Source organism: Eschrichtius robustus, chromosome 19, assembly GCF_028021215.1.
Source record: "Eschrichtius robustus isolate mEscRob2 chromosome 19, mEscRob2.pri, whole genome shotgun sequence".
Lineage (NCBI taxonomy): Eukaryota > Metazoa > Chordata > Mammalia > Artiodactyla > Eschrichtiidae > Eschrichtius > Eschrichtius robustus.
In genome coordinates this window covers 58,779,746-58,799,520 of record NC_090842.1, presented here as the reverse complement: position 1 = coordinate 58,799,520, position 19,775 = coordinate 58,779,746, and the positions used below count along the sequence as shown (strand labels likewise).

The 19,775-nt window shown below is 54.0% G+C and overlaps 1 protein-coding gene across 1 annotated transcript; it reads left to right on the top strand.

The window, feature by feature from the left end:
- The first annotated feature begins 6,513 nt into the window (after positions 1 to 6,513).
- CADM4 (cell adhesion molecule 4) lies at positions 6,514 to 19,424 on the top strand. The gene is made up of 9 exons (XM_068528896.1): positions 6,514 to 6,577; positions 15,440 to 15,586; positions 15,894 to 16,046; positions 16,316 to 16,450; positions 16,866 to 17,030; positions 17,157 to 17,247; positions 17,641 to 17,813; positions 18,630 to 18,758; positions 19,253 to 19,424. Exons 1-9 carry the CDS (start codon positions 6,514 to 6,516, stop codon positions 19,360 to 19,362), a joined length of 1,167 nt encoding a protein of 388 aa, XP_068384997.1. The 3' UTR covers positions 19,363 to 19,424.
- Positions 19,425 to 19,775: the final 351 nt, after the last annotated feature.

The following is a 19,775-nucleotide window of genomic DNA, read 5'->3' as shown; positions in this document are numbered from 1 at the left end:
ATAAGGATACTGGTCATTGGATTTAGGGGCCCACCCTAACGCAGTGTGACCTCATCTTAACTTATCACATCTACAAAGACCCTATTTCCTTACAAGGTCACATTCATGGAACCTGGGGGTTAGGATTTCAGCATATTTTGGGGGGACATAAGTCAACCCACACCGCCAGCCAACAGCCAGCACCAAGGTTTCAGATATGAATCAGCCCATCCATCTCTAGCTGTTCAAGCCAGCCCATTTTGGCCCCAGTCCATTGTGGAGCAGATACTCACTGATCTCACTATGCCTTGCTCAAATTCCCAACACACAGAAACATAAAGAGGTTGTGGTTTTACATAGCTGAGTTTTGGAGTATTTTGTTATGCTGCAATGGTTGGCTGAAACAGTCGTTTGTTTGTCTGTTTTTTTGCTAACTCTCCCCACTAGAATCTCCATAAAAGGCAGACCCTTCTATTTGCTCACTACTGTATTCTCAGTATCTAGATTAGCGCCCAGGACATGGCAGGTGATGAAGAAAGGAGGGAGGGAAGGAAGGAAAGACTACATCTTCTGTGGTATCTTACAACAAAACCTGGGCTAGAGCTATATCTCCCATGATGCCCTAAGGCAGAGATGAGGCTAAGATGACATTTTCTGAGATGCTTCATAATTAAAATTGAGGCTAGTTTCACCTTTCCCGTGATGCCCTACAGCAGAGATTGTGTTACTGAATTAGATGGGAGGCCCCCCATCTTGGGGCCCTAACGGAACCAAAGCCCCGCCTCCCACCCAACCTCAACCCCGTCCTTCAGGAAGTTCTTTCCCGCTCAGGTTCTGCCAATGACGAAATTGAGTTTGGTGCAAGCAAGACAGGTTTTTATTCAATGGCCCAAGAATGGAGAAGGGAAGCTCTGATTACAACCGGGGCAAGCTTTTTATAGAAAAAGGTTATTGGGGATGGGGGTCTTTTGTCATCCTGATTCATGGAAATGGGTGGTGATTTCCCAGAATGCAGTTCATGCCTTTTTCTGCCCTTGTACGGCCCTTGAGTGTCTGGGTGGGAATTGGGTTGAACCAATATGGCCCGGTGGGCAGAGATCTTATTATTACAATGAGATGGTAATGAGCTGTAGAGCAACCTTTGTCCCAGTTTTGAAGTTCAGTCAGCTTGTACCGATGTCTTATGGTTAACGCTCTCTTGTTCCTGTCTTGTAAACACAGCTAGAAAATACAGATACAGTCAGGTTTTTTGCAAGTTTGCCCAGAGTGAGGTTTTTATTAGAAATGGGAGGGGGTGGGGGGTGGCTTCCTTACCTCCTTGCCTAAGATAGGTGTACATGTTTTGTAGAGAGAGTTTAAGTGTGGGTTAGGGACCTTCAGATTGCTCCCCTGGGTGACAAGTGGAGGCTAGGATTGCATCCATCATGATACCCCACAGCAGAGATTGGAGGCTAAGGAATACATTTCCCGTGATGCCTTACAGCAGAAATTGAAGCTAGGGCTGCATTTCCCAGGAGACCCTATGGCAGAGATTGGAGGCTAGGATTGCATCTCCCATGATGCCCTACTGTGGGGATCAAAGGATGGAAATACATGTCCCATGGTGCAGATATTGAGGCTAGATAAATTTCTCAGAATGTTCTACACCAGACCTTGTGATCAGGACCTCATAGTTAATGGTTCCCAAGTTTTTGTTCAGGGATCTCTGTTGCAAGAAATAAAATCTGTTTAAGCTGACTCAAGCAAAAACGACAGCTTTATTGGAAGTTTAGATCCAAGCAAGAGCTAGGTCTCTGGGCTGCACCAGGGACAAGAAACAGAATTGAAAAGCTGTGTGAAATCAATGTTGTCTCTGTTTTGCAAAATCTCTCTGTCCCTCTGTGTCACTCTCTCTCTCCTACACTGAGTGTGTGGTTTCCCTCATGGGCTGGGCTTTCACTTTATTTTTGTCTCTTCACAGACTACCTTCTGCTTCAAGCATAGTAGCCAAATATGCCCTTGAAATGTCAAGAACTACTTTTGTCTGGTTCTAAATTTTTAACGGACAGACTCTTCTCTGGTGGGGTCCAGTTTGGGTGAGGGCTCTGCCTACGACCTCCTCTGCTATGGCCAGGGAAGTTTACATCAAAGCCACCACATACAGTTGTTCAGGTTGTAAACAGGCATCCACTGGTCAGGCAATTCTCATGGTAAGCAACCCACTTGGCCAGGGCTGAGAAAACAACCTCTGTGAGAGAGATCCTATCACAAGGATGGGGGAGCAATTGAAAAAGAAAACTACCACTTACAGTGTTTTAATCTGCAAGCAGGGCTGCCTCCATGTATTCTATGTGAATCGCAGGCAATATGGTAGCCAGGGCTGTATTTAAGAGGACACCCAACTCAAAATGGTTGAAACAAAGAGGAAATTGATTATCTCACAGAACAAGAGCTCAGGAGTTAGAGCAGTTCCTGGGTTGACTTATTCAATGTTTCCATTATGTCCTGAAGGATCCATTCAAGCTTATCTACCTAATGGCCTTAAGATGGCCACTGCAGTTCCAGACATCACACCCACATTCAGAAGCAATAACAAAGGGCCGTCTCTTCTTGGGTATCTTTTTTAAAGCAAAGAAAGCTTATCCCAAAACTTCCAGGCTGACTTGCCCTCCCCACATTTTATTCTCCTGATTTGTTTCATACCCCCATGCCTACAGCATTCACAGAAAGGGGCATGGAACCACAATATTTGGCAAAGTATATTCAGACCCTACTCCTAGGGCTTCCTGCACATCATCTGGCTCTTAAAGAAAGGTTGATGCCTGAACAAAATCAGGATTCTCTTAGGAAGGAACAAAGGAGGAGGGAATGTGTATTAGGAAGAAACACCCACCCAGTCTTCCTCCTGTAGAGGGAAGAACTCAGTTCTTCCCTACTGTGTCTTTCTCCTGTGTGTCTCCTTTTTTCTCACACTACTACCACACTCACAACACTTCTGGTCACCAAATGTGTGGGGGGGATTCCCCCCCACCAAGCAATTCTCTGTGACACCTTCTGGTCAATTCTGACAATACCTACCTGGAAATAGCATCAGATCCCACAGATTAAGGGCTCAGTCCCACAGTCCCCACTTCAGATGACAATTGAAAGTCCAGACTGTGCTCCTGACCAATCGACTACAAATCAGAAGTTCCCATGACCCCCTCTTCAGATTTGATTAACCTGCTAGAGGGGCTCACAGGACTCAGGAAAACAATTACTTACCTTTACCAGTTTATTATAAAAGGAGACGATAAAGGATACAGAAGAACATCCAGATGGAAGAGATGAATAGGGCAAGGGGGCACACAGCTTCCATGCCCTCTCTGGGCATGTCACTCTCCCAGCACCTGCATGTGTTCACCAAACTAGAAGCTCCCTGAACCCCAAACTATTGGGATTTTTATGGAGGCTTTATCACGTAGGCATCATGGATCATTAACTCCATTTTCAAGAGAATGGGGATCAGGGCTGAAAATTCCATGCTTGTAATCATAGTTTGGTCTTTTCGGTGACCAGCCCTCATCCAGGAGTCCACCAAATGTCACCTATTAGAAAAAGAGACACTCTTATCACCCAAGAAATTACAAGGATTTCAGGATCCCTGTGTGGGGAACTGGGGTCAAAGACTAAATATTAGAACAAAAGATTCTCCTGGTGTTCTTATCACTTAGGTAACTACAAGGGTTTCAGGAGCTCCGTGCCAGGAACCAGGGGCAGAGACCAATATATATTTCTATTATCTCGCAGAGTAATGCTGAGAAAACAACTAACAAACTCTGAACCATCCCTAGACTTCAAAAACTCAAGAATAGTCAACCCACGGCGTGTAGCCCATCCCCCCAGAATAGCAGGCACGGCGGTTGTCTCCCCAGTGTCTATTTCTGTTTGAGAAATCTAATTTCACCTCTGACCTGGTGGTAGGGGGAGCCTGTGGCTCATATCTGATTTAACCAGCTTAATCTCATCCCCTGGCCATTGACATTGGTTCAGTGATAGGCAGGTGGCATCATCTGGACCAATGAGACACAATGGAAGGTTTCTGGGGGGCTTCTAAGGAAAATTATTTCCTCACTCTGCTGAAGGAGCTTCTTCAAGTCTCTCCTCTGCTCAGTCTCCCACAGTCTGACTCTCTCAGTCTGTCTGTCTTTTTCTCTCTCTACCCCTCTCCAAATGTGAGGGAAAAGTGTGGCCCCAGAGGTATTTGCCAGCCATCCTGTAACATGAAGCGACTATTTACCCCTAGGACAGACCATTTTGAAGCTAGTCATACCCAAGACTTTTTTTTAAATAAATTTATTTATTTTATTATTTTTATTTTATTCATTTAATTTTTTTGGTTGCGTTCAGTCTTCGTTGCTGTGCGCGGGCTTTTCTCTGGTTGCGGCGAGTGGGGGCTACTCTTCGTTACGGTGCGCGGGCTTCTCATTGCGGTGGCTTCTCTTGTTGCGGAGCACGGGCTCTAGGCACGTGGGCTTCAGTAGTTGTGGCACGTGGACTCAGTAGTTATGGCTCATGGGCTCTAGAGCGCAGGCTCAGTAGTTGTGGTGCACGGGCTTAGCTGCTCCGTGGCATGTGGGATCTTCCCCGATCAGGGCTCGAACCCGTGTCCCCTGCATTGGCAGGCAGATTCCCAACCACTGAGCCACCAGGGAAGCCCCCCAAGACTTTTTTATATGTGAAACAATCCTCTTTTTCTTAACCCAGTTTGGTTGGATTTTCTGTCACTGGCATGAAAACCCTAATGGATAAAGTACCCTGGAGTAGGATAAGGACAGGACCACCTCAGGTGGAAGAAAAAGTGGGACCCAAAAAAGACAGATGAGAACCAAACCAACATCCCACAGGGTGCCCTGCAGCTGGAGCAGGAGACATTGGTTAGAGCCACGAGCAGGGGACCTATAGGTTCTTGGGAGGAAAGATAACCCTTAGCTACCCCCTAACCCAGTATCCCAAATCCAGGTTGGACACCTCTTTCCCACTTAGCACAGAGAACGTGAGCCCTGGGAAGATTAGAGACTATCCAGCACGACACCTCTTTCCCCAGTTTACAGAAAGGTAAACTGAGAATTGAAAAGGAAAGGAATCACTTGGAGCTGTGGTCCTGGGGACATAGAGGTTGATGGGAGCTTGGGTCCCAAGGACAGAAAGGATGATGGGAGCCATGGTCTTGGGGATACAGAGGTTGATGGGAGCTTGGGTCCTGAGAACTCGGCACTGAGGACAGAAGAGGTGCCGGGAGCTGAAGTCTATTGGAGGACCTGGATGTAGGATTTTTTGGTAGTGATGGAGATAAAGAGCGAGGATTTTCAGAGTTGGCATATCCCGGTTTCCCTGACTGTCAGATGGTGGTGGGAGAGGTTGAGGTCTCCTACCTTCCATGGTTTCTCACTCTTCCTGGGTCCTAAGGGTGATAATCCTGCACCAGGTCTACAAGGTCCCACAGAAGTGGGCTCAGGGAGACTCACCTCCCAGGAGGGAGAAGGGACTCAAGTCTGGAGAGGTGAGTCAGCACCAACAATGGAAGAGAAGCGGGGAGAGCACATAGAGAGACAGGGACACAAAGAGAGACTGGGGCTGGAAGAGCAGGGAAGCAGGGTGGGGAAGCTAGACGCTAGGGCCTGGGAGGGGTCCACCGGAGCCTCTCCCTCCGGGGAATGATGCAGAAACACGGAGTTTCCGGGTGAGGACAGGAGGGAGGGTGAGATCTGACCCCAGCCCAGCCTAGCCCTGCCCTGGGAGATCCTGGACCTGCCCAGACAACAAGCTGCTGCCTTCCTCTCAAAGTGGCTCAGCTCACAGCCTGGCACACGACACTTTCACCCTCACACTCACCTGTCCACAGAATACCTCTCACAGTCACCTCTCCCATAGCCCACTCCCGTTCCCTCCACGCTCACACCCTCACCTACGCTCCGCCTCTGGAATAAGTGCACGCCCCCGCCTTCACCTCCACCCATCTGTCCACGGAGCACCTCCACCTGCCCACTGAACACCTCTCACACTCACCTTTCCCACCATACTCCCCCTCCCTGGACACTCAGCCTCACACACATCCTCACTCAACACTCTCCCCTCCACACACACCCGCACCGTGGCGCACCCTTCCAACAGCACCCTCACCTTTCACGTGACACACTCCCCCTCACACACCCCCTGCACGCGCTCCCCTCTTCTCCATCACCCACCCCCTCTGCCGTCACCCAGCCCCCGCACTCTCCGGCCGCGAGTCGCGCTCGCACACGCCGCCTGCACGCCTCCGCCCGCGGACCCCCAGCTCTCGGGCGCCTCCCCTCAGTCCGGCTCCCCCAACCCTCTCGCGGCGCCCTCTCCCCCATTGTCTGGGGCCTCCCCGCGTCTCCCTGCCCCATCCCCGCGCCGGCCCCGCCCCGGCCTCGGCGCCCCGCCCCCCGGGCGGGCAGGGGGCGGGGCGAGGGGCGCGGGGGGCGGGGCGGGCGGCGCGGGAGGTGCAGGTGCCGGCCGGGAGCGAGCGGCGGCGGCGGCGGCGGCGGCACCATGGGCCGGGCCCGGCGCTTCCAGTGGCCGCTGCTGCTGCTGTGGGCGGCCGCGGCGGGGCCAGGTAGGGTCGGGGGCCGGGCCGGGGCGGGGGGCGCGCCGCAGTGACAGCCAGGCGGCCGCGGGGCCGCAGAGGCGGAACAATGCGCGCGGGGCCGGGCCGGGCCCCCTCCCCGGGACAAAGCGCAGCGCGGGCCGGGAGCCGCGAGCGGGGAAGGGGGCGCGGGCCCCGGCCGCCGTGCCGCAGCCCCCCCCCCCCGACCCCGCACAGGCCCCGATCCCGGCGGGACAAAGGGCCCGAGACCCCCAGTCCAACCCCAAGCCAGCCTTCTCCGGGCCGGCCCCGCTGTCCTTCTGTCCGGTCTCTGGGTCCCTCTGTCCGCCTGTCTCTGAGTCCCTCAGTCTCTCTCCTTGTCCCCCTACCCTTGTCCTCTGTCCCTCAGTCTCCAAGACTGTCCCTCTCTGTCCCCCTTTCTCCTTGCCTCCCTGTCCCCCAGCTCTCTAGCCTGTCTTTGTCCCCTACATCTGTCCCTTGGTCTCTGTCCCTTTTTACTGGGTCACTCTGCCCGCCCCCCATCCTCTTCTTGACTCCCTTCTCTGTCCCCCTGTATTTTTGCCCTCCCTCTCTGCCCCCATTCTCCTTCTCTGTCCCTGTCTCACTGTCACCTCTGGTTCTCTGTCCCCCATCTGTCCCATTCCCTTGTCTCTCTGTCCCCTATCTTTCTGTCATTCCTGTTTCTCTAGTCCCCTCTATCACCTATCTCCCTCATTCCCCACTCTCTCCCCTCTCTCTGTCCCACTGTCTCCCTATTCCCTGTCTCTCCGCCTCTGCTTTCTACCCTTACATCCTCCATCCTGGGCTCCCCCATTGCCATCCTTCGTTTCTCCATATCTCTATCCCTCTGTGCCCCTGAAGAGGAATTGAGTCAGGGAGGGCATCCTGAAGGGCCCTGGAGGGAAAATGTGTATGGGGAACCTTGGCATGTGGACACACACGTGGATTCAGCAAATGCCTCCCAAACGCTGCCCCTCTCCACCCGTTCACACACCCAGGCCACGACCTACAGAGAAGCCCCCTCCAGGACCTCCAGGGAGCCCTCCACACACCCTTATCACGCACAGTGAAAAGCTGGAGACCTCCAAGATAGGGTGACCCTGAGATCCGGGACAAGGTCAGGAAATGTCAGCCCCACACTCACACTCTCACACTGTGTGTGCCTGGTACCTGCCACAGGTCACCCCGTCCCCGGTGGGGGTAGCCACTCCTGGGGGGAATGGCTGACTGGGAGGTGGCTGAGCAGAAGTGGGAGGGCCGTTATGTCCTGCAGAAATCTGGGAGCTGTGACCAGATGGCACAGGGCCGGGGGCCTGCCTGGGTTTAAATCCTGGCTCTTGCCATTTGCCAGGGTAGCCAATGGCAAGCACCCTCCTCTCTCGGGGCCTCAGTTTCCCTTTCTGTAAAGTGGGGATGTTGAACTCGGTGACCTGAAAGGAAAGGAACTGCAGCTTGGACCCCTGAAGGGGTTTCTGGCAAGTTGGGTGCAGTGACACCTTCCCCACTCAAGTCTGAGGCAGAGCCTCCCTCTCCTCTCCTCGGGGCAAGGTGAGGGGCAGAGTGGACCTGTCACCCTCCACCTTGCTTTCTTTTATAGTCTTCTGCCATCGCTTCAAAACTTTCACCATTACCTCCTTTCTTTGTGGCGGACATGCCACAATTTCCCAGATGAGCACTTTGGTACCTTAGCTACATCTCCATCCAATTTTGTCTTTCTTTCTTTCTTTGTTAGGCACTAAAAACCAGGCTCGTAGACTCCTAGAACCAACGAATCCAGTAAACAAAGAACCTGAGGGTATTTTAGAACCGTTGACATCTTTAGGCTTCCAGAATCCCAAAGTCTTTAGAATCTTGACACCTTTAAAGTTCTAGATCCTTGCTGGCATTAGCATTCTAGCCTCCTGATATCTTCACAATTCTGAAACCTTGACCTCTTGGAGATCCTGAATCTTGACACCTCTGACATCTAGAATCTTGATGGCTTAGAATCGTGGGAATTAGGATTCTCAGAATCAGAATATAGCCTAAGATGACCACCTTCCCAGTTCGAGAATCCTTTCTCCAGCACTTCTGGGAGGTAGCTCTACAGGCTCGTCCCTTGTTTGGTTTTAAAGTCACTGCTTCCTGGTACACTAATCCCTTCTATAAACTTTCTCTAAATAAAATGGTGTGGGACTTTACAAGTTGGGAGAGAGCTAGGTGTCATGGGAAGCACTCTGGAACCAGGCCTCTCTGGTGTAATTCTGGGTCAGCCCCTGCCCTTTCCCGCTCTGAGCCTCACTTCCCCTTCTGTAATGCATGGAGTAGGCAGCTGGAGTACCTGATCTCAGAGGACCCTTCATGCTTTCCTTTTCTCTGGATATCTCTGAATGGCTTTGGCCACCAGATTTTAGGAGTTGTCCATGGTCCCCATGTTTCCCTCTTAGTCACTCCCCTTCCCCTCTCACCTTGCCCAGCCAGCAGGAGTGGGGATGGAAGATGGGGTTCATTTACACCCTTTCAAAACTGTATTCTCTTTTTCCTGGCTCCCTCATCTACCAAGAATACCAGCAGAGGCTGATGAGATTTATGCCAAGAGAAAGAAGGGGTCCAGGGTGGGTGGGCGAGAGGAAGTGAGAGAGAGATGGGTTGCCTGCCCAGAGATGCCCACAGGCAGAAACAGAGACCCACAGGCCAGGAATTGGATGGAACAGAAAGGAGCAGAGGAAACAGATCTCCAGATCCAAAGAAAAGATAAAGAAGCTATGAAGAGTTGGGGGGCTTTGTGGAGGGAGAGTTTGCTGATCCCGAATAATGTTTCTCTCCCAAGTGACTCACTCCTCCCTCCCTCCTAAAGTTCTGCCCAGCCACGCTGAAAGCAGGGTTCTGTCACTGGTCCTCACCCACCCATGAGCCGAATGCCTGAGTCCCCAGAGCGGGGGTCAGGTTCCGCGATGGATTCCAAGACCTTAGACGCAGCAGGGCTGGGGCCTGGGGTGGGTTAATGTCGTGTGAGCCTGGCCTGTCCCCGTCTTGGGGAACACAAAGGCAGCTTTCTCTCTCTGGGTGGGGTGAGGGGGGGGTGGCCGGGAGACCGTTGGACTCGCCAGCACCCATTGGCCTGTGGCACCAGGACACAAGCACCCACTGGTTCCTGCCTGTGCAGACCCCGGGCCCATAGGTCCTCTGGGAACCGGGCACCAAGGCTCCTCAGCCGGCATCCAGTGGGGCAAGAGGGCGGCTGCAGAGCCCGGGCTCTTCTGGAAGGGGGCAAATAGAGGGCGCTGGGGGCGGAGGAGAGGACAGTGGGTGCTCAGTGCGGGCTCACCCCCTTCCTGGAGCAGGAATTCTTCCCCTGACCCCAAACCCAGGGGGAACCTCCGGAGGACTCCCCTACCCCCTGGCTGGGCTTGAGGCCCGGAATCCAGGGAGCTCTAAGTATCCCAGGAACGTGGGGACCACAGGGGGAACTTTGTGTGTGAGCTGCTGACTCACCCCTACGCCCCCACCTGATGCTTGCTTCGCAGACAGGAGGAGGACGAGCGGGCTGCGGAGCCGGGCTGTGGTTCTGGGGGTTGAGGACTGTGGAGCTGGAGTCAGAAGTTCCCAGGAGGGGGCTGGGGGCCTGGACTCTGGGTCTGAGGGAGGAGGGGCCGGGGGCCTGGATCCTGGGTCTGAGGGGGGAGGGGCCGGGGGCCTGGATCCTGGGTCTGAGGGAGGAGGGGCCGGGGGTCTGGATCCTGGGTCTGAGGGGGGAGGGGCCGGGGGCCTCGACTCTGGGTCTGAGGGGGGAGGGGCTGGGGGCCTGGATCCTGGGTCTGAGGGGGGAGGGGCCGGGGGCCTGGATCCTGGGTCTGAGGGGGGAGGGGCTGGGGGCCTGGATCCTGGGTCTGAGAGAGGAGGGGCTGGGGTCTTAGACTCCTGGATCTGAGGGAGGAAGGGAGCTTGAACTCCTGGGTCCAGAGGGAGAAGGGGGCTGGGGTCCCAGACTCCTAGCTCTTGATGGAGGGTGGGGTGGGTACAGACTCTTGAGTCCTGAGAGAGGAAGGGGCTGGGGGTCCCAGTCCAGGTTTCTGAGGGAGGAGGGGCTGGGACCCTGATGCCTAGGTCCTGCGAATACAGGCGCCTTCACAAGGCTGAGTTGGGGAAGAATTGATGCTTTGTGTGAGGATGTTCGGACTCCGCCATTGATGGGGGGCTGAGGGGGGGGTCGGTCAGGACGCAGGGATGTACCACCTCCCTAGGGGAGGATGTGGGGGAAGGAGGCATGATGCCACGAGCCCCCTGGGGAGAGGATATGGAGGCGGTGGCTGTGACCTTCCCGGAACTGTGACCTTGAGACTCCCTTGGGTATTCGCTGACTCAGGACCCAGGAAGTACTCCCCCCACTCGGCTTAGTCTCCGTGGAAACATCCACCAGCTGTGTAGTCTGGACCCCTGACTCCTGGGTCCTGAAGGAGGAGGGGGTTGGAGGCCCAGAATCCTGGATTTGAGGAGGGAGAAGGCTGAGGGCTTGGGACTTCTGGATTTGAGGGAAGAAGATGCCGAGGACCCCGATTCCTGATCCTGATGGAGCAGGGCACTAGGAACCAGGACTCCTGGATCCTGGGAGAGGAGGCAGCTGGGGGGGGCTGGATTTCCAGGTCTAAAGGAGAAGAGTGCTGGATTCTGGGTCTCTACATATCACCTGTTCAGCCACTCTTCCCCAAACCCTCCCCAGTCCCTTTTTCCAGGCACCATCCCCATGACGACTCCAGGCTGTCAACACAGTTTAAAGGGCCAGTGCCCCAGTCCCCAAGCTCAGCCCCTCTCTGACCAGAAAGTCCTGCCTCACCACCCCCCAACCCCGAAACAAAAGCTCCTAGGACATTAATATTCCAGGCACAGACACTGTTGGTTACTGACTCCTCAGGAGGGGGAGGGAATAAGACAAAAGCCCCCCACCCTCACCCCATGTGTACCCTCAAGCAGAGAGCAGGGGACACATTTGGGGGGGCAGACCCAGAGGTCCTGAGGGCTCCCAAGAGATGTTGAGTTTCTGCCACTGACTTGCCTGGGACCTCTGAGCCTCGTTTTCCACATCTATAAAATGGGGGGCTAGCATTGGGCTAGTCCTGAGGTCCAGGATCCATGGATAGGCTTCAAGATGTTTTTTTTTAAAGTGCCAGAATGTGCAAGCAGGCCACTTTTCAGGTGGATGGGCATGTTTCCGGAGGTTATAGTAACAGCAGCTTTGCACAGAGGGCTCCCTGAGCCTCAGGTCCTGGGCTAATCCTTGTGAATCAGGCATTGGCATCATCCCCACTTTACAGACAGGGCATCTGAGGCTCAGAAAGGTTAAGCCAGTTGTCCCAGGTCACACAGATGGCAAGTGGTCCAGCTGGGATCCGCCCAGGTGTTTAAGATGAGAATAATGTGATGTCACAAAGTTGTCGTGAAGATGAAATGAGATCCTGCCTGACACGTGCGATTCATGCATCAGTCTCCGCAGAGACATCCCCATGCATGTGCCTCCCCAGGCACACTTCCAGGCACTAGGGTGCAGCAGTAAACCCAAGGGATTACATCCCTGCCTTCATGGGGTGTATATTCGAGTGACGAGGGACAAACAGACAACAAACAAGTATGCAAATTAATAAAATAATTTCAGTGAAATTTCCATAGAGGAAATAAAACAGTGGTGATGAAATAGGAAGTGTTCTGGAGGGGAAGGCACAGGGAGTGAGCAAAGGCCTCTCTGATCTGAGGCAGAGACCTGAATGAGAACAGGAGGCAATCCTAGGATGATCAAGGGGGAAGAACATTCCTGGCAGATGGAAGAGCCAGTGCAAAGGCCCTGAGGTGGGAACAAGCTCAGCTTGTTTGAGGGACATCAAGGCCAGTGAGCCCAGAGTGAAGTGAGTAGCAGGAGGGTGGTTGGAACTGTGGTCAGAGAAGGGCCACCATCAAGCACCTTGAAGACGCAGGGAAGGGGTCTAGATTTTATTCTAAGTGTAATGGACAGCCTTCAGAGTGTTGTAAACACTCTGGCTGTGTTGAGACTGGCCTGGGGGGAGGCAGGTGGGGAAGAAGGGAGAGTCATGAATAGTTCTTGAAGGACCAGGTAAGAGATGGTGTCCTTGGACTAGATGATGGTAGGTGAGGTAGCCAAAGGTGAACAGGTTTGGGATATATTTTGGAAATAGAATGGATAGATCTTGCTGATGTTAGAGGTGAGGGAAAGGGTGAAAACTTGGATGATTTGTGGGCATTTTGGTCTGAGCAACCAGGTTGTGACATTTACCGAGACTGAGAAAACATGGGAAGGAAAATATTTGGGGCAAGGATTGGACATGTTAAAATTGATATTCCGGGAAGGACTAGATAAACCCCTAATAGTGGCTTAAATTCACAAAGCATTATATTCAAAGACAAAAGAAGCCAGAAGTAGGCATCCAGGCCTTTTATGGCAGTTCCACATCATCACCAGAGACCCAGGCACCTTCCAGCTCTTGGTTCCAAAATTCCATCACATCCTAATTCCATAAAGGTGACCTGGTGGAAAAAGGACTTATCCCCTTTCTTTAGAAAGTCCTCTCAAAATTATCACGTGACACTTTTCCTGATATCCAGTCGGACAAAATTTTATCACATGGCCTCACTTAGCTGCAAAGGAGTCTGGGAAATTTCTCTTTCTGCTGGATATAGGGCAACCGTAAAATACAAGCAGGGTTCTCTTTCTAAAGAGAAAGGGAAGAATGGATGCTGGGTAGGAAGCTAGCTGTCTCTGCCTCCTCTCCCCAGAATTAATCTTTTCCGCCCCTCCGCCCCCAAAATCAGGTTACCTATCCCTCTTACAGGGACCATAACACTTCTGATGGGATTTTACAGTGATCTGTGTCTACCTCCCCATAAATAATTGAAGGCCTTCCAGGACAGGGACCTCATGTGACTCATCTCTGGGCACCCAGCCCCTGAAAGCCTCCCCGCTGCTCAAATGAATGAATGAGACAGTATGTAAGAGACATGAAGCGATAGTTGTCCAACATTTAAAGGTAAATAACCAGATCTGATCATGGCTCTTTCCTGCTTCAGTTTCTCCACTGGCCTTCAGGGTAAAAGCTAATCTCCTAGCCTGGCATTTGAGGCCCTTCATAAGCACATCCCACAACCCCTCACCAATGCTGGACACTCTTCACCCAGAGAACCAGGAATGGATGTGGATGCAGGTTATGGAATCAGAAAGATCTGGAGGCAGACCCTGCCTCTGCCACTCTCAGGCTGTGACCTTGGCCAAGTCATTTTCTCTCTCTGGACCAATTTTCTCATCTATAAAATGGGAACTGGGAAAAAAAAAAAACAAACTGGGGACTGATAATAATGCCTCCCTTGTTCAGGTATTGTGATGATTAAATGGAAATTATATAGGTAATGCCCCTAGAACAAAGCCTGGAACAGGAGGTGCCTAATAAACAGAAGCTGTTATGGTTATTGTTGTTTTGAAGATGACAGTGACAATGATGATGCTGATGATAATTAATCTCAGCTTTGAGCTTTACGCTGTTTCCTTGGCTGGAAACACCCCCTTACTAACCCCTTACCTTGTCCCTCTGTTGGATTAACCAGGGTAAGTTAACTGCTATAACAACAGCCCTGAAATCTCAATGGCTTAACAAAAAAGTGTATTTCTCACTCGTGCTACAGTCCTGTGCAGGCAGGTCACAGGGGGCAGGAAGTCAGGGCCCTGGGCTCCTTCCAGCTTGTGATCGTGTCCTCCTCTGGGTTTTTGGGAGTCCTCTCCATTCAGCCAGTATGAAGGATTGCAAGTGAGATGAGCCAGGCTGGAAGAGGGGTTTCTCTCTTCTGCCTACAGCCCATTGGCCAGAAATCAGTCACATGGCCCCACCTAAGCACAAGGGATCCTAGGAAATGTAGCCTAATAGTGTGTGGTACCAGTTAATTTAGCGGTGTTAAGAGACCCTCCAAAACACAGTGTCTTTAAACAACAATTATGTTTTTTGCTCATGACTCTGGGGGTCAGCAATTTGGACTGTATCAGTTGGGTATTTCTTCTCTTGGTCTCACCTGGAGTCACTCATGTGGCTACAGTCACCTGGTGGTGCCACTGGGGCTGGGTGGTCTGGGATGGCCTCACTCACATAGCTGGCAGTTGGTGCGGGCTTCTGGCTGGGCTTCTCTCGCCGTGTGGTCTCTCATCCTCAAGGAAGCTGGTTCGGGCATGTTCACCTGACAGTGTCAGGGCAGCAAGAGGGCATGCACGGAAGCTGCAAGGTCTCTTGAGATCTAGGCTCCAGAACTCATACAATATCACTTCTAGCAAAGTGATACTGACTTCAAAGCAAGTCACAGGGCCTCCCCAGATTCGCAGGGTCAGAGTGCTTCGTTAATGGGAAGAGCAGCAGAGTCAGCTCACAAAGGGCACATACAGGGATGGGAAGAATATCGTGGCCATCTCTACAGACAAGTTACAACATGTGCTCAGGTGTGAAAGACGGGGTTTGGTGAACACATAGCAGTTTCCCGTACCTGGTGAACTCCTGTGCACTCTTTAAAATGTGGATCCAATGGAGCTTTCTTGTAGAGCCTTCCCTGATCACCCCTCTCCCTGGGGTGGTCTTAGTCTCCACTTCCTCTGGGCTCCCAGCGTGCCCTGTGCTACCCCCATTAGAGCATATTCCACTGGATCTTGACTGCACCTCCTCTAGAGCAGGGGGCAGGTTTTCTCTATCTCCCGGACTCCAGCCTGCAGGAAGTGTTGGGTGTAATGAACTGAATGAAAGGGAAAGGAGAGGGATTGGAGGTTTGGATGGGCGAGGAACAGAGGGAGAGAGCAAAGACTGAATTGCACCCCTCAGTGAGTCTCCTATCCTGTCTCTCTGTCTGCTGGTCCAGGGGCAGGACAGGAAGTACAGACAGAGAATGTGACAGTGGCTGAGGGTGGGGTGGCTGAGATAACCTGCCGTCTGCACCAGTATGATGGATCTATAGTTGTCATTCAGAACCCCGCCCGGCAGACCCTCTTCTTCAATGGTACCCGTGGTGAGTGCTGGGGTCTGGAATCCTGAGTCTTGAAGGAGGAGAGGGCTGGGGCCTGACGGAGGACAGAGCTGAGACTCTGGACTCCAGGGTCTGAGGGAGGAGGGGGCTGGGGGCCTGGACTCCTGGTCCTGTGGGTGGGAGGGCATGAAAGGTTCTGGGTACCCAAGGGAGTAACTAGGTGGGCACCTTAGACGCATGCGTATGGTTGGAGAAAAGAGGCAGAGGGCTGAACTCTAAGCTCCTGGAGAAAGGGTGGGACTTCTGAGGTCAGGATTCCCCAAGTTCACTCTTGTCGTTCACTCTCTAGCCCTGAAGGATGAGCGTTTCCAGCTGGAGGAGTTCTCCCCACGCCGGGTACGGATCCGGCTCTCAGATGCGCGCCTGGAGGACGAGGGGGGCTACTTCTGCCAGCTCTACACGGAGGATACCCACCACCAGATTGCCACGCTCACTGTACTGGGTAACGGCCTCCCCCTCCTCAGACCCATCCCTTCTCTTTTCTCCTCTGCTTATCCCTTATCCTGAGACCTGACCCTGGCTGTTTTTAACCTCCTGGACATCTGGTCCCAGTAAATAAGGCCGGCCTTCGTGACCTCTGGCCTCTGTGTTTGACCCCTGCCACCTGGGACCCTTGTTCCCTTTGGTCCCTGGAATCCCGCAGCCTGGTTACTTTGAGCCCACCTTGGTGCCTCCCTTGACCTCCTCCTTGCCCCCTTCTCCCTGCGGCAGTGGCCCCGGAGAATCCTGTAGTGGAGGTCCGGGAACAGGCGGTGGAGGGCGGCGAGGTGGAGCTCAGCTGCCTCGTTCCACGGTCCCGCCCGGCCGCCGTCCTGCGCTGGTACCGGGACCGAAAGGAGCTGAAAGGTACTACCTGGGGTCAGGGATGGGGGTGGGCGGGGGAGGTGCCAGCGAAGGGCGGGACTTAAGAGGAGGCGGGGTTCCAGGAGGCATGGCTTGGGAAGGGTTGGTTTATATGTGGGCGGGGCCTGAAGAAGAGTGCACAGGTTTGGCAGACACTAGTCACTCAATATATAGCTATTGAATGAACTGATAGGTGAGAGGGCGTGGGGTGAAAGAGGGGTGAGCTTTGGGAAGAGCCACGTGGGGTGGTGGGCCTCTTTCGAGGAAGGGCGTGGTTTGGAGAAGTAGAGGCGAGGGCTGTGGATAAGGGGCGGAGCTTGGCAAATAGCCTGCTTCGGGATTGGCTTGGGGGTGGGGTGCTCCTTCGGTGGGCGGAGCCATAACCCCGACCAGACAGTGTTTGGGCGGGTCTTGGCAGGAGTGAGCAGCAGCCAGGAAAATGGCAAGGTCTGGAGCGTGGCGAGCACAGTGCGGTTTCGTGTGGACCGCAAGGACGACGGAGGTATCGTCATCTGCGAGGCGCAGAACCAGGCGCTGCCCTCTGGACACAGCAAACAGACGCAGTACGTGCTGGATGTGCAGTGTAAGTGCCTGGCGGGCCAGCACCCGGGGGAGGGAGTGTACCAACCCCCGCCGCCTGTCCCCGGGGGAGTTCCTAGTCTGCATGATGACCCGGACAACCACTCTCCCATCTCACTTCTGCCCATAGACTCCCCCACGGCCCGGATCCATGCCTCCCAAGCTGTGGTGAGGGAGGGAGACACGCTGGTGCTGACATGTGCTGTGACGGGGAACCCCAGGTGAGCTCTGGGGCCCGAGACTCCAGGGCCCTGAGGAGAATAGGGCTGGGGACCTGGACACCTGTGTCTCAGGAAAGAGGGGACTGGGCTAACAGAGGGGGCTGCGGCCCAGACTTCTGAGTCCTGAGAAAGTCCTGGAGCTAGATCGTGAGGAAGGAGGCCGTGGGGTCCCGGACTCCTGGATTCTCAGGGTGGAAGGGGCTGGGGGAAAGGCTGGGATTCCTGAGACCCTGGTGATGGGTGGAAGCTGGGTCCAGGACTGTTGGTTTTCTAGGAAGGAAAGGGCTAATAAGGACCCTCTTATTTGGAGATGCGGCATGTCTAGATTCCTGAGACGACAGAATCGGGTGCTGGCACCTGCGTCCCTAACTCTCATTATATACCCCCGCCCAGGCCAAACCAGATCCGCTGGAACCGCGGTAACGAGTCTTTGCCAGAGCGGGCCGAGGCAGTCGGGGAGACGCTTACGCTGCCCGGCCTGGTATCCGCGGATAATGGCACCTACACCTGCGAGGCGTCGAACAAGCACGGCCACGCGAGGGCGCTCTATGTGCTCGTGGTCTACGGTGAGGACGCGCGGCGGCAGGCCTGGGGGCAGGGCTCAGGGTAGGGGCGGGGCCTCGCGGGATCTCCGCACTGTCCTGTGTGGGACTGGGCCTTGGGAACGAAAGGGCTGGATTGGATGGTGTTTGAGGCCCCGGCCTGTACAAAGAATGATTCCAGGGGGTCAAAAGCCCACAGAGTTCTTATAGTTCTGGGGCCAGACTGATCGTCTGGGTTCAGATTCAGTTCTGCAGCGTCCTGTTGCGGGTAACTTCGTGCCTTAGTTTCCTCATCGGTAAAGTGGAAATAAACAACAGCACCTACCTCATAGGGTTGTTGTGAAGACTATATGAGCTAAATATATAAAGCGGTTGGAGGCCCCTAGCACAAATTCAGTGTTATGTGTTTAGCTCCTATGACGGTGGGGCAGGAATTTTGGAGTGGTTGGGCCCTAGCTCAGCATTTTAAATACCTGGAGCGTTTCAGACAAGATGGGGAGGGACTTGGACCTGAAGTCAAAAGAAAAGGGATGTGTTCTTTCTGTTCTCTGGGGGGTGGGGTGGGGTGGGGCGGGGGGGGAGGAGGCAGGTAGACATTAGCGAAATGACTCGGGGGCCGGGTCGGGCATGGTACAAACCTACACGCATTCCTTGAGGAAGCGGAGCATTAAGGATGGCACCAGGGGAAGGGGCCACCATGTGGCAGTGATTTGAGGGGCGTGGCACATAAGGGGGCGCGGTTGGACGTGGCGTGCAGAATGGTTTAAGAGATTGGCAGCGATTGGCCCGGGCTGGGACCGTCCTCTGCTGACCTGGGCCTGCCCCCTGTCCCTTTGGCAGACCCTGGTGCGGTGGTAGAGGCGCAGACGTCGGTGCCGTACGCCATTGTGGGCGGCATCCTGGCGCTACTGGTGTTTCTGATCATCTGTGTGCTGGTGGGCATGGTCTGGTGCTCAGTACGGCAGAAGGGTGAGTGGGGGCGGGGTCTCAAATTCAGCGAGGGGTGTGGTTGGTTGTGGCGTTCGGAAAGGGGTGGGGCCTAAAACCGATTCGAAAGAGGGCGGGCGTAGAGCCGGGAGGGGGAGGAGCCTAGATCCAGGATTTGAAACCTGAGGCCCAGATCCCAAAAAGGGGCGGGACTTTTGGTCCAGGACCCTAAAAGAGGTGAAGGGTTGAAGCTGAATTAAGACCATGCGTTTGAATTCCTAATTGCTGAGTTCGTTGGGAGCAGAGCAAGGAGACACTATCAAGAGAACGGATAAGGGTTGATCTTTCCGTGAACTTTTGGAGTTTTTCTAATTCTGCTTTTACCTCTTCCTCTGCCCCTGTTTTGCTATTCCCTGGACTTGATTCCCTCTCCCTGTATGTTCCGTCTCTCTCTCTTCCTTCGTCTGGTATGTCTTGTCGGCCTCTTGGGTCCACACATATCTGTTGCCTCTGCCCGGGGGTCTGTCACCCCTCAGGCTCCTATCTGACCCATGAGGCCAGTGGCCTGGATGAGCAGGGAGAAGCAAGAGAAGCCTTTCTCAATGGCAGCGATGGACACAAGAGGAAAGAAGAATTCTTTATCTGACCCCACCTCCACCCCAGGCATGGGCCTGGGCTGGGGTCCACCCCACTGCCAGCTGCAAAGACATTTACCAGAGTCTGGGATGGTGGGCTTCTCCCCCCACCACTAACACCTCAGACGCTTGGGCAGGGATGGGGGTGTCGGATGCCTGGGTCTCTGCAAGGGCCAGAAGCAAGGGCCCAGAGGTCTGGGTCCCCCAGGGGGGCAAGGGCCAAAGGTCCAGACCCCCAAGTCCAGGGAGGGCGGTAGGGATTGGGTTGGGGGAAGGCCAAGGCCCCTAGGCTGCAGAACCAGGTCTTGTGGGGAGGGGTCAGATTCTGGGAAGGGTGGGGTGGGCAGGGAAGGGGAACAGAGATATCTTTGGGGGTCCCAGACCCCATGCCAGCCATTGGAGGAGTTCCACAGAGCTCTGGGCA

Coding starts and splice junctions, on each gene's coding strand:
- CADM4 (XM_068528896.1), top strand. CDS start 6,514: ATGGGCCGGGCCCGGCGCTTCCAGTGGCCGCTGCTGCTGCTGTGGGCG. Junction 16,047..16,315: donor TGCCACGCTCACTGTACTGG/GTAACGGCCTCC, acceptor TCCCTGCGGCAG/TGGCCCCGGAGAATCCTGTA. Junction 18,759..19,252: donor GTGCTCAGTACGGCAGAAGG/GTGAGTGGGGGC, acceptor GTCACCCCTCAG/GCTCCTATCTGACCCATGAG.